This window comes from Carcharhinus amblyrhynchos, chromosome 26 (genome assembly GCF_965287045.1).
Source record: "Carcharhinus amblyrhynchos chromosome 26, sCarAmb.v2.hapA, whole genome shotgun sequence".
Taxonomy (NCBI): Eukaryota; Metazoa; Chordata; class Chondrichthyes; order Carcharhiniformes; family Carcharhinidae; genus Carcharhinus; species Carcharhinus amblyrhynchos.
In genome coordinates, this window is record NC_137349.1 from 31,726,879 (window position 1) to 31,739,616 (window position 12,738).

The window sequence follows — 12,738 nt, forward strand, 5'->3', positions numbered from 1 at the left end:
CTAAAGCTCATAGTTGATCTCCGTTTCCTCTATGTTTAAGAGCTTCTCCTTCACCCCATGCCACCTTGAGCTCAAGTTGGAACAAAATATTTCTTGGAGTTTATTAAGTGACGCATTTGGATGATTTGTTTCTTATTTTATTGGCTTCATTAACGGCTGAATCTGTGTGACACCTGGAGAAAGTGACTCATGATTATGCGGCAGTTACAGTTTGATACAACGCCGGTCTCCTTTCCTAAAAAAGAGGCTGGTGATTAGATTTATGGCATTAATTACCAAGTCGGCTATCTATAAAAAGCACTCAGTGTAAATCTTTTTAATCTAATCTTGCAACTACTTTCAGGAGTTCTTCCGCCAATAAAAATGGCTAATAGTGTGTCAGCTAACACCTTTGGAGAAAAAGAATTGATGAATATCTGATTAGAAATGAGTTACAGATTAAGGGATTGATTGGTGATATTGAATGTCGTGTGGAACAGAAGGCCCCTCGCCTTGTTGGGAACCAAGAAAATGCCAAGGAACCTTACACTTCAGGAAGCACGGTGCAGTTTGAAAGCTTACGCTGCAGATTTGCTTTGTCAACAGCTGGAGAACGAGCCAAAAGTTTGAGGAATCTGGCTCTTTGGGAATTACGTGGATTGTTTACAGTGTCTGACAGAGCAGCTTGTACCTGACACCGGAACATTTAATTCTGATACCACAGATTCCCAGGAGTAGAAAAATATTCGGATCCCCAGTGACTGGTAGCCTTGTTTGTTTGTTGAGTACAAAATGTTAACTAAAAAGCGAAGATAAAATAAATCAATGAATTGTTTCATGCATGGCTCTCATTAACAAAGCAATTTGATGGTTCACTCTCCCCGCTGCCCGCTGTTCCTGAGACATCAATTGCAGATGAAGTACATTTTCAGAAAGTGTTTGCTACCTAAGCCATATCGGACTCGGGAGAAGATGAGGCTGGAATTTTTCCCCTTGTAAGCACTCGTTATAGAATCCCTCCAGGGCAGATAGAGGCCATTCAGCCCATCATGTCCGCACCGACAACAATCTCACCCAGGCCCTATCCTTGTAACCTCACATCTTTTACTCTGTTAATCTCCCTGATGCTAGTCCCCCTGACACTAAGGGGCATGGCAAACCCACCCAGCCTGCACATCTTTGGACTGTGGGAGTAAACCGGTGCACCTGGAGGAAACCCACACAGACATGGGGAGAACGTGCAAACTCCACACAGACAGTGACCTGAGGTTGGAATTGAACCCGGGTCCCTGTCACTGTGAGGTAGCTGTGTTAACCGCTGTGCCTCCACTGTTTCACACTCACGTATCAATTACTTGGTGTGTGTATCAAATCACAAGGACCATCTCCTGAATCAAAATAAAAATGCCATTTATTGAACCGAGTCTATTTCTTCCACAGTACATTTGCAAAAGGCACCAACCCTTACAAACCATCTGCCTACATCCTAAATGCCAACTCATCTACCCACCTCAGTTTACCCATCTTGCCCTATCTCATGCTAAACGAGGGGTTGTGTGTAATTCATCAAATATTTCAAAACACAAAGTGCAGAATTTTCCGGTCTTGCTGCACTGAATGGAGATTTGGCTGAGCACCAGATTCTCCATCCTCACTTGCAGTGGCAGCAGTGTCAATGGCTGTAAAATTCCAACCAAAATCTACATCAGTTTAACCAAGCCTGGTCGACTAACATTTTTAGTTAGTCTTATTCATTTTCCCTCGCGGTCTGTTTTTTGATTTGTTTTATTGTCGGCACGTAGAAAATAGGAGCAGGAATAGGCCATTCAGCCCTTCGAGTCTGCATCACCATTCATTATATCATGGCTGATCATGCACTTTCAGTATCCCACTCCCACTTTCTCTCCATACCCCTTGAGCCCTTTAGCCACAAGAGCCATGTCCAGTTCCCTCGTGAACACATCTAATGAACTGGCCCCAACAGTTTTCTGTGCTAGAGAATTCCACAGGTTCACAACTCTCGAGGCAGCAAGGTGGCACAATGATTAGCACTGCTGCCTCACAGCGCCAGGGTTCAATTCCTGGGTTGGCACATTGTCTGTGTGGAGTTTGCACATTCTCCCCATGTCTGCGTGGATTTTCTCTGTGTACTCCCGTTTTCTCCCACAGTCTGAAAGACGTGCAGGTTAGGCACATTGACCCAAACAGGCACTGGAATGTGGCGACTAGGGGAATTTCACAGTAACTTCACTGCAATGTTAATGTAAGCCTTACTTGTGATAATAACAAATAAACTTAAACTTTAAAAAAGAAGCTTTCACTTTAAAAACTTTAAACTTTAAAAACGTCAAATTTAAACTTTAACTTTAAACCTAAATTTTAAAAACTCTAGCTTTAAAAACTGAAGAAATTCTTCCTCACCTTCGGCCTGAATGGCTTACCCCTCATTCTTAGACTGTGATCCCCTTGTCCTGGACCTCCCAACATCGGGAACATTCTTCCCACATCTATCTGTCCAATCCCATCAGGATTTTATATGTTTCTATGAGATTCCCTCTTATTCCTCTAAAGCCCAGTGAGTACAAGCCCAGTCGATCCAGTTTCTCTTCATATGTCAGTCTTGCCATTCCAGGACTCAGTCTGGCGAACCGTCACTGGACTCCCTCAGTAGCAAGAACATCCTTCCTTAAACTAGGAGACCAAAACTACACGCAATACTTGAAGTATAGCCTCAGCAAGGTCCTGTATTACTGCAGAAAGACATCCTTACTCCTATACTCAAATCCTCTTGCTATGAAGGTCAGCATGCCATTAGCTTTCCTCACTGCCTGCTGTACCTGCATGCCAACCTTCAGTGACTGTTGCACCAGGTCACGTTGCACTTCCCCTTTTCCTAAACTGCCACCATTCAGATAAAAACCTTCCTCCCTGTTTTTGCCACCAACGTGGATATTTATCCACATTGTTATTGCATTTGCCAAGTGTTTGCCCACTCAGACAGCCTGTCCAAATCACCCTGCAGCCTCTTAGCATCCGCCTCACAGCACACACTGCCACCCAGCTTGTCGGAAAAACCCCTCTGGTTCAGTAATGTCCTTTTGGGAAGGAAATCTGCCATCCTTACCTGGTCTGCATTTTTGGAGACATGTATTAGTATACAGTGAGAAGTATTGCTTCTTGAGCGCTATACAGACAAAGCACACCATACATAGAGAAGGAAAGGAGCCGGTGCGGAATGTAGTGTTACAGTCATAGCTAGGGTGTCTAGAAAGATCAACTTAAGAAGATAAGGTAAAATAGGTCCATTCAAAAGTGTGATGGCAGCAGGGAAGAAGCTGTTCTTGGGTTGGTTGGTACGTGACCTCAGATTTCTGTATATCTTTTTTCCAATGGAAGAAGGTGGAGGAGAGTACATCCAGGGTGCTTGGCATCCTTGATTATACTTTTCCAAGGCAGCGGGAAGTATAGATGGCGTCAATGGATGGGAGACTGGTTTGCGTGATGGATTGGGCTATGTTCACAACCCTTTGTAGTTTCATGTGGTCTTGGACAGAGCAGAATCTTTACCAAGCTGTGAGACAACCAGAAAGAATGCTTTCTATGGTGCATCTGTAAAAGCTGGTGAAAGTAGTAGTGAACATGCCAAATTTCCTTAGCCTCCTGGGAAAATAAAGGTGATGGTGGGTTTTGTAACCTGTATTTCATTGTGGACTGTTTAGTAATAGCATACTCTAGCTTGCCAGTACACACACTGTGAAAAATTGCTCTATTTCAAGCATGGCCATACTGGGTTTTTTTCTAGCACTTAAGAATTCCCTTTTCCATTTTGCCTGTTTTTAACCTCTGGCCTTCTTTTTCCACAGAAACTGACATGGCGATCGAATCAACATGACATTGATATCTGCAGAATGAAAGGCAAAAACGAGGTATATCTGCAAACAAATTGGCATTATTTTAAGTTCAGCAACTGTGTCACTCTGTGCCTGAGGGGCAGTGTCTTCCATTTTTATTATCTCTGAATTATATTGTCAAACATGATTTATTAGCAGCCCATGTAATTGGATTTGCAATTAATTATTTCGAGTTCACTGATCAAAACAGAGGCATCTCAAAATTCAGGGAAATTCAATCTTCTAATTCTATTACACTTACTTCCATGTCCGAATGACCTGACACCGGATGGCTGCTGACGAGTGGCCTGCATATCAATTTGCCTCGTTCTGTTCCCACACAAGATGTTGAGTTGAAATAAAATCCGGGATCAGTGGGGTACTGATTTGGGTCAGATTACCACAGGTACAACAACTCTTAATTAACCCTCTAACTAGCTGCCATCTCAACTGACTTAACAAGACTGGCAGGACAGAACCTGGGTATTGCTGAAAAAAGAATCATGTTGCCAAAGTTTTTCATCTTGCACTCATCAGGACAAATAAAGAGTGCCAAATTTCAAACAAGCTTAATTATCGTGATTGTTTGAAGTTTGATATTCTTGCATTTATCCTGGTGAGTACAAGATGAAAAGCTTTGGCAACATGTGGGCAGCATGGTGGCAGTGGACAGCAGTGGCAGTGGGTGGCATCATGACACAGTGGTTAGCGCTGCTGCCTCACAGCACCAGGGCCCTGGGTTCAATTTTGGCCTCGAGTAAAATGTCTGTGTGGACCTTGCACGTCTCCCTCTGTCTACGTGGGTTTCCTCCGGGTGTTCCGGTTTCCTCCCACGGTGCAGGTCAGGTGGTTTGGCTCTGTAGGGTTGTCCCTTAGTGTCCCAAGATGTATAAGTTAAGGGGATTAGCTGGGTAAATACTTGGGGTTATGGAGATAGGGCCTGGGTGCAATGCTCGGTTGGAGTGTTGGTGCAGACTCGATGGGCCAAATGGCCTCCTTCTGCACTGTAGGGATTCTATGATTCTATAAACATGTCTGTCTTTTCAGTAATATGAAAAACCGTATTGGTGCAGAGCTTACAAACTTGCTGTTGAGGCACTGTCTCTAAATGGCAAATCGTGGAAAATTGCCAAAGGAAAATATTGCAAATGTGAGAAGTATGAGATGTTAAAAATCAGAGAATGCTGGAGCTGCTCACTCAGCACCATCACAGAGAGGGAACGGTAAATAATGTTAATGTTTCCAGTCTCAGGACACCTTCAGCGGAACCTGAAAACTTTACAGATACACAGCTTATCTGCAAACACATATTTCAAGTCTTGGTGTTTCTCCTCCTCCAAAAGGTGTTGCAGACTTCAGAGAAGACTTTGATGTGCTTGTAATTTAATGACAATAATTGTAGAATTGAAATGCCCTTATGTTACTGTCCAGAGCTGCCAATGTTTGAAGGTTAACGTGGGCACCAAGTGCTGCTGAGTTTTGTTTTATTCATTCATTCGAGTCTCACAACACCAGGTTAAAGTCCAACAGGTTTATTTGGTAGCAAACTCCACTAGCTTTTGGAGCGCTGCTCCTTCGTCAGGTGAGCGGAGAGTTCTGATCACAAACAGGGCATATAAAGGCACACACTCAGTTTACAGAATACTGATTAGAATGTGAGTCTTTATAGCTAATCAAGTCTTTAAGGTGCAGACAATGTGAGTGGCAATAGCATTAAGCATAGATTAAAGAGATGTGTGTTAATACACATCACAAGTATCATAGCAAGAAGTCTCACAACCCTGCCACCACACCTGAAGCGAACAGTTCACATAACGGGAATGAACATCCCAGAAGATTTTAGGTTTGACTTTGTTTTAGACCCTGGACTGCAGTGGATGACAGTGAAATTGGGGGAGCTCAGAGAAACAGTCCCTCCAGGGTGGCACAGTGGCACACTGGTTAACACCTCTGCCTCACAGTGCCAGGGGCCTAGGTTTGATTCCCAGCTTGGGCCACTGTCTGTGTGGAGTTTGCAGCTTCTCCCCGTGTCTGCGTGGGTTTCCTCCGGGTGCTCCAGTTTCCTCCCACAGTCCAAAAAACGTGCTGCTCAGGTGCATTGACCATACTAAATTCTCCCTCAGTGTACCCGAACAGGAGCCGGAGTTTGGCGACTAGACTTCTTCCTGTTTACCCTAGTCCAACACGGCATGTCCACATCAGCATTTATTTTCCATCCCTAGTTCAGAAGGCAGTTGGGAGTCAATCACATTGCTGTGGCTCTGGAATCACATGTAGGCCAGACCAAGTAAGAATGACAGATTTCCTTCCCCTAAAGGAACCAAAGTGGTTTTTCCAACAATTGACAATGGTTTCACGGTCATCGTTGTATTCTTAATTTCAGAGATTTTTTTAATGAATTCAAATTCCACCACCTGCCGTGGTGGGATTTGAACTCAAGTTTCCCAGAACATTAGCTGAGTTTCTGTCTAGCGGATTATACCGGTAGGCCGTCACAAGGGTTCATGGTGAAGTTTTCTTGAGCAGTGCGTGGTGATGATTTTTAAGAGGGGAAAAAAACAATGGAAACTCAGTTTAAATGAAAAGGTACAGAAGCCTGCTTAAACCACCTGTATATACCAGCTTTATAGTGAATGCAGCAGAAACCATGGTTTGGGTCGCCAAATTCTCTCGCTTCAAATTAGACGTAAAGAAAGACAGTCAGGTGGAACTTCGTTTCAGGAATAATTAAACTGGTCAGACACATTAATCAAATAGTGTGTGAAGGCCCAAAAGACCCAGTCGATCAGTTCCTAATGGAGAAGAGATTGAGGGGATAAGTGAATGAGCTAGGTATTTGTTACATCTGGCATATTTATTTTGTGTGACATTGGGATACGTGAATCCTTATCAAAACCCACAAATTCAGACAAAAATGAAGGAAATCAAGCTTGGAAATCTACCATTGCATCAATGCCCCAACCTAGGTTTTCCTCCACATTCTCCAGTCTGGCTATTTGTGAAGGACAGTGTTTAAAGTTTATTTATTATTGTCACAAGTAAGCTCACATTAACACTGCATTGAAGTAACTGTGAAAATCCCCTAGTTGCCACACTCCTGTTCGGGTACACCGAGAGAGAATTTAGCATGGTCAATGCACCTAAGCAGCACATCTTTCAAACTGTGGGAGGAAACTGGAGCACCCGGAGGAAACCCACACAGACATGCAGAGGAGCTGCAAACTCCACACAGACAGTGACCCAAGCTGGGAATCAAACCCAGGTCCTTGGCATTGTGAGGCAGCAGTGCTGACCACTGTGCCACCCTGGAGGGACTGTGAGCTCCCCCCAATTTCACTGTCATCCGCTGCAGTCCAGGGTCTAAAACAAAGTCAAACCTGTAATCTCCTGGGATGTTCATTCCCGTTATGTGAACTGTTCGCTTCAGGCATGGTGGCAGGGAAGGAAAACCAGTCCTCATATTCAACTTTGGAGATAAACGGAATTAGAAAGAGCCAATGAATGACTGAAACTCAAGGGAAAATAAAGTAACTCTCATGCTGGCTTAAAATGGAGCCTTTCTCTGCTCCTAACAAGTGAGTGAGTAGTTTTTCAGCATGCAATTAATTATACAAAGCTTGGTGTGTCTGACAATGGATTACAGGCTTCAGTTGCATAGACTGTAGATGGAATATCTCTACAGGAAATTACTTTAAAGATTTTAAATAAAACATCTGCAACAGTAAGAAATATTGCTGAGAAAGGGATCGATGTCCTGTCTTGAGTTTCTTTCTCAGTGTTAACTTAAGAGCAAATTAGTTCATTCATTGTTGCAGAACCCAACTGACCATTCTCCTTATAAGAACCTTCATAGAGAACGTCAGCTGGAAAAGTGAGGTTCATGCACTTTGGTAGGAAGAATAGAGACGCAGACTATTTTCTAAATGGAGACAGAATTCAGAAATCAGGAGTGCTAAGGGACTCGGGAGTCTTAGTTCAGGATTCTGTTCAGGTGAACTTGTAGGTTGAGTTGATATATGGGAAGGCAAATGCAATGTTGGCATTCATTTCAAGAGGTCTAGAAAACTAAAGCGTGGATGTATTACCGAGGCTTTATAAGTCTCTGGTTAGACCACATTTGGCTATTGTGAGCAACTTTGTGCCCCTGATCTAAGGAAGGATGTACTGGCTTTGGAGAGTCATTGAAGTAACTGTGAAAATCCCCTAGTTGCCACACTCCTGTTCGGGTACACCGAGAGAGAATTTAGCATGGTCAATGCACCTAAGCAGCACATCTTTTGAACTGTGGGAGGAAACTGGAGCACCCGGAGGAAACCCGCACAGACATGCAGAGAAGCTGCAAACTCCACACAGACAGTGACCAGGAGTTTAGACGTTCATGAGAATGATCCCGGAAATGAAAAGCTTGATGTATGAGGAGCATTTGAGGACTCTGGGTCTGTACTCGATAGAGTTTTGAAGGCCAGAGGAGCAGATCTCATTGAAACTTACAGAATACTGAAAGGCCTGGATAGAATGGACAAGGGGAAGATGTTTCCATTTGAGACGAGGATCCGAGGGCACAACCTCAGTGTAAAGGGACGATCATTTAGAACCAAGATGAGGAGATTGCTTCAGCCAGACGGTGGTGAATCTGTGGAATTCATTGCCACAGAAGGCTATGGAGGCCAGGTCATTGAGTGTACTTAAGATGGAGATAGATAGGTTCTTGATTGGTAGGGGATCAAAGTTATAGGGAAAAAGCGAGAAGATGAGGTTGAAAAACTTATCAGCCACAATTGAATGGCAGAGCAGACTTGATGGGCTGAATGGCCCTATTGTCCAATATCTTATGGTCTTAAGGCTATTTGACCATGATGGCCTCACAACTGGGCCTTTTCTCCTCTGATATCCATATTCCCAGCCAGGCTTTTAGATCAGATATTGGAATTGGAAGCTTGGCCTTTTTTTCCCCCTCATCCGTTCCGAGGCAGCTAGTTGCATGGCTAAAAACAGCTGGCTTAGTGCGAGGAAAAGATTGACTCTTGGGTATTCGCAATTGATTCAGTACCACACTAGGTATTTTGCTCATTATTCCTCTTAGGGAAATCTGAGGTTTAAACAGTGAACCATAATAATACTTATATTTATAGAACTCATTTAGCATTGAAGTGCCTTGATGAGGTTTTACATAATTAATTGTTACGTAGTGAAACAAAAAAAATCATTTTTCACCAGCAATGTCCCAGAAGGAGCAATAGAATGAATAACCAATTAATCTGTTTTACAATGATAAGAGGAAGAAATATTAAGCAGGACTGGCTCCCTGCTCTGCCTCTAATAATACATAGTTTACTTCCCCTTAGAACAACCATAGGAATGGCACATGTCACGTGTATTAAACAATGCCTTTCACAATGTACTCGTACAACACAGGCGACACAGCCTAGCTTTGTGAACTCAAACACTAGAGAAATTTACTACCATTTAATTTGAGGCACGAAGACTAGAGATTAATTTTAGTTTACAGTTTTTCAAGCTTATTTATTATTGTCACAAGTAGGCTTACGTTAATACTGCAATGAAGTTACTATGAAAATCCCCTAGTTGCCACACTCCGGCGCCTGTTCGGGTTCACTGAGGGAGAATTTAGCATGGACAATGCACCTAACCAGCATGTCTTTCAGACTGTGGGAGGAAACCCGGAGTGTCCAGAGAAAACCCACGCAGAGACGGGGAGAATGTGCAGACTCTGTACAGACAGTGGCCCAAGCTGGGAATCAAACCTGGGTCCCTGGCACTGTGAGGGAGCAGTGTTCCACTGTGCCGCATGTATGTAAACAATTAGCCTAGCTGACATATTGCATAAATACTGTCTTGAATGAATTTTATTATAATAAAATAAAGAAAGGATTTAGTTTAGGCCATTTAAACCTACTTCTCCCACAGACCATGTACAATCAAGGACCATATCCACCTGTTTAAGCTTTGGGAAAGACCTGTATCATTACTCCTGGGTCTCCCCCAAATTATTCAATCGACCATGTTAAGAAATTTCTACATTTCCGTGGTACAACCAGTTGTCCTCCACAGACAACAAGGACATGGCAATCAATGAGCCTCCACCCAGCACAGTCCCAGCAGCACAGTACTTCCATTCAGTACTTGGAATATTTTGGTCAACTTCATCTGAATTTGATCTGATGATATCTAATTCATCTTTCAACCACATTTACCAGGTTGGGTGTCCAAAATCCAGCTGTTCGAAACCTGGAATTGCCTGAAAACCGGGGACATCTTAAAATTCGGTTGAATGAAATTCAGACTTCTGATCAAAACACAGGGACAAATCAGCTATGCACCAATCCTCTGTGGTGACTAAAAGGGGAGGCAGGCAGAGGGCTGTGTTTGCTCTGCAAACGGGGATCAGCCTGGGCAGTGATCGGCTGAGGGTGGGGGAAGGGAGAGGGGGAGGGGAGCGGTGATATCAGGTCAGTGAGGGGCTGGGGAGGCCAGCAATTGCAGGGTGGGGAAGTAACAGATCTTCTGTGTTCTATGTACACTTGTACACAGAACACAGAGAGATTGACGCATGGATAATGCCGCACTCTAGCTGTGATCAGCTGGCTTTCTGGTGGGAATAGACTCCGTCCACTCCCCCTACTGGAGTGAATTACACTTTGTCTTTTTTTGCACTAAGTGGCATTGGATTGTCTCTGAGAACTCGCCAGAAAGATGGGTGCAATTCTCTTCTGTTTTAATGCTTGTTTGGCACTTAGAAATTTTTTGGTAAGATCACCCCCGATGATGCTATGGCCAGAATTTTCCGGACATTCATTGTCCAGCTGCCACTGAAGGCAAGGGCAAAGAATTTGGCCAAATCCCCGTTCACTACAATGGGACCAGAGCAGGGCTGGAAAATTCCAGCCTATGACATGACAAGCAAAATGTAAATACTGGGGATCCTGGAAATTTAAAAATGAAAATAGAAAATTCTGGAAACACAACATTTTCTGGAGATTTAAGCAGGTTATAAAGAATGCATATGGGATGTTGCCTTTATTAACCGAGGCATAGTATATAAGAGCAGGGAGGTTATGATGGAGCTGAATAAAATGCTCGTTAGGCCACAGCTAGAGCCACCGTGTGCAGTTCTGTTCACCACACTATAGGAAGGATGTGATTACACTAGAGAGGGTGCAAAGCAGATTCACCAGGATGTTCCTGAGCTGGAGTGTTTCAGTGATGAAGAGAGGCTAGATAGGCAGGGGTTGTTTTCCTTAGAGCAGAGAAGGCTGAGGGGGGACCTGATTGATGTACATAAAATTATGAGGGACATCGATGAGGTAGATAGGAAGAAACTTTTCCCCTTTACTAGAGGGGTCAATAACCAAGGGACATAGATTTTAGGTGTGGGGTAGGGGATTAAGACTGGATTTGAGAAAAAAACTTCACCAACCAGAAGTGGTGGGAATCTGGAACTCAGTGCTTGAAAGGATGGTAGTGAGTATGAGTTTTGACTTTGTCACATTCTGAGTCGACCCAAATTACCCTCAACCACACGGTCCAGGTGTCCAAAATCCAGGATAATCTCCTTTTTGCCCAACTCTTCAGGCCCCTTATTTTAGGTGCCACCCCTTGGCTCTGCCTGGTGCCCGATAGGCAGTGTTAGGCTGCCAGAGTACCATACTGCATCCCCATCCCGCCTCTGACCACACCTCTTTATCTCTCTGTGTGCGCCTCTCTGTGCGTGCCTCGCTGTGCACACCTTTCTGTGCCACTAGAGAATTCAGGAAGGCCTCAATGGCTCCTTGATATCCATACTTTCTGTGTCTTCCAGCATGACATCTTTATCAATTTCCCTACCCCCCACTTTACAGTATAAGTCTCATCCAATTATCTTTCCCTTCAGCTCTGACAAAGGGTCATCCTGACTCGAAACATTGGCTCTATTCTCTCCCCACAGATGCTGTCAGACCTGCTGAGGTTTTCCACCATTTCTTGGTTTTGTTTCAGATTCCAGCATCCGCAGTATTTTGCTTTTAGTTTGAAATCTTGCATTGTGTCTCCCTTTAAATCTCTGTCCTTCAGTGAATGGAAATTGGCACGTATCTTCCCAGCCCTAAGTATTGGAATCATCCTTATCACATCATTGCTTGTGGTGAAAAATAATCACACGAAGATCTGTTGTAAATGATTACACTTGCTTGTACATTTGACTGCTGCGCTCCCATAGATTAGACTGAAGCATTGCCCATAGATTAGACTGAAGCATTGGGTAGTTAACAGGTTGGAAGAGTGCAGGCCTATTGGAATATAAGGAAGAGTTGTTGGAAGTTCTGAACTACCATTACACAATGATGTCTTTTTGTTTCTAACCCTGCGGTGTAGACCTGTTTTTCTGTGCTTTGTTGATCACCTAATTGAAGGGCATCATTTTGACCTTTCTTGCTTCCTTTCTCACAGTGTGTGTCCCCATTGTTTGAGGCTATGATTAAAAACAAGAACAATCACGGTTGCTAAACAAATTGCAGTCTGTTGTATTACTCTCAGCTATCATGACTGAAACATAAATGAGAACAATAACATTCAACATTAAAGATTCACCAGAAATCATACCCAAAAGTGCTGCCATGGTAGGATGTATAAATCCTGAAAGCCATAAATGACTTTTAAAATTCCTGAATTATAGATAGCACTGAATGTCAGAGACCTTTAGGGCATCCATGTAACTTGTTTCTCTGTGCTGTATTTCCACTCAGATAAAATGTTCTACAAGCACTCTTTCCTCCCTCTTGTCTGTAGTTTTGAAATAGTGGTTTTATTCTGCAAACTGAAGGGCCATTCACTTGTAGACTTTCGGAATGACTGCTGTAAAAGATAAATGGAA

At 43.4% G+C, this 12,738-nt stretch overlaps 1 protein-coding gene across 1 annotated transcript in view; it reads left to right on the forward strand.

The window, feature by feature from the left end:
- Window positions 1-12,738, forward strand: part of sema6bb (sema domain, transmembrane domain (TM), and cytoplasmic domain, (semaphorin) 6Bb) — a 588,988-nt gene that overhangs the window by 398,116 nt on the left and 178,134 nt on the right. Inside the window, exon 6 of the mRNA XM_080212572.1 lies at window positions 3,843-3,905. Within this exon, the coding sequence (XP_080068698.1) occupies window positions 3,843-3,905 (63 nt within the window). The remainder of the gene's footprint in view (window positions 1-3,842; window positions 3,906-12,738) is intronic.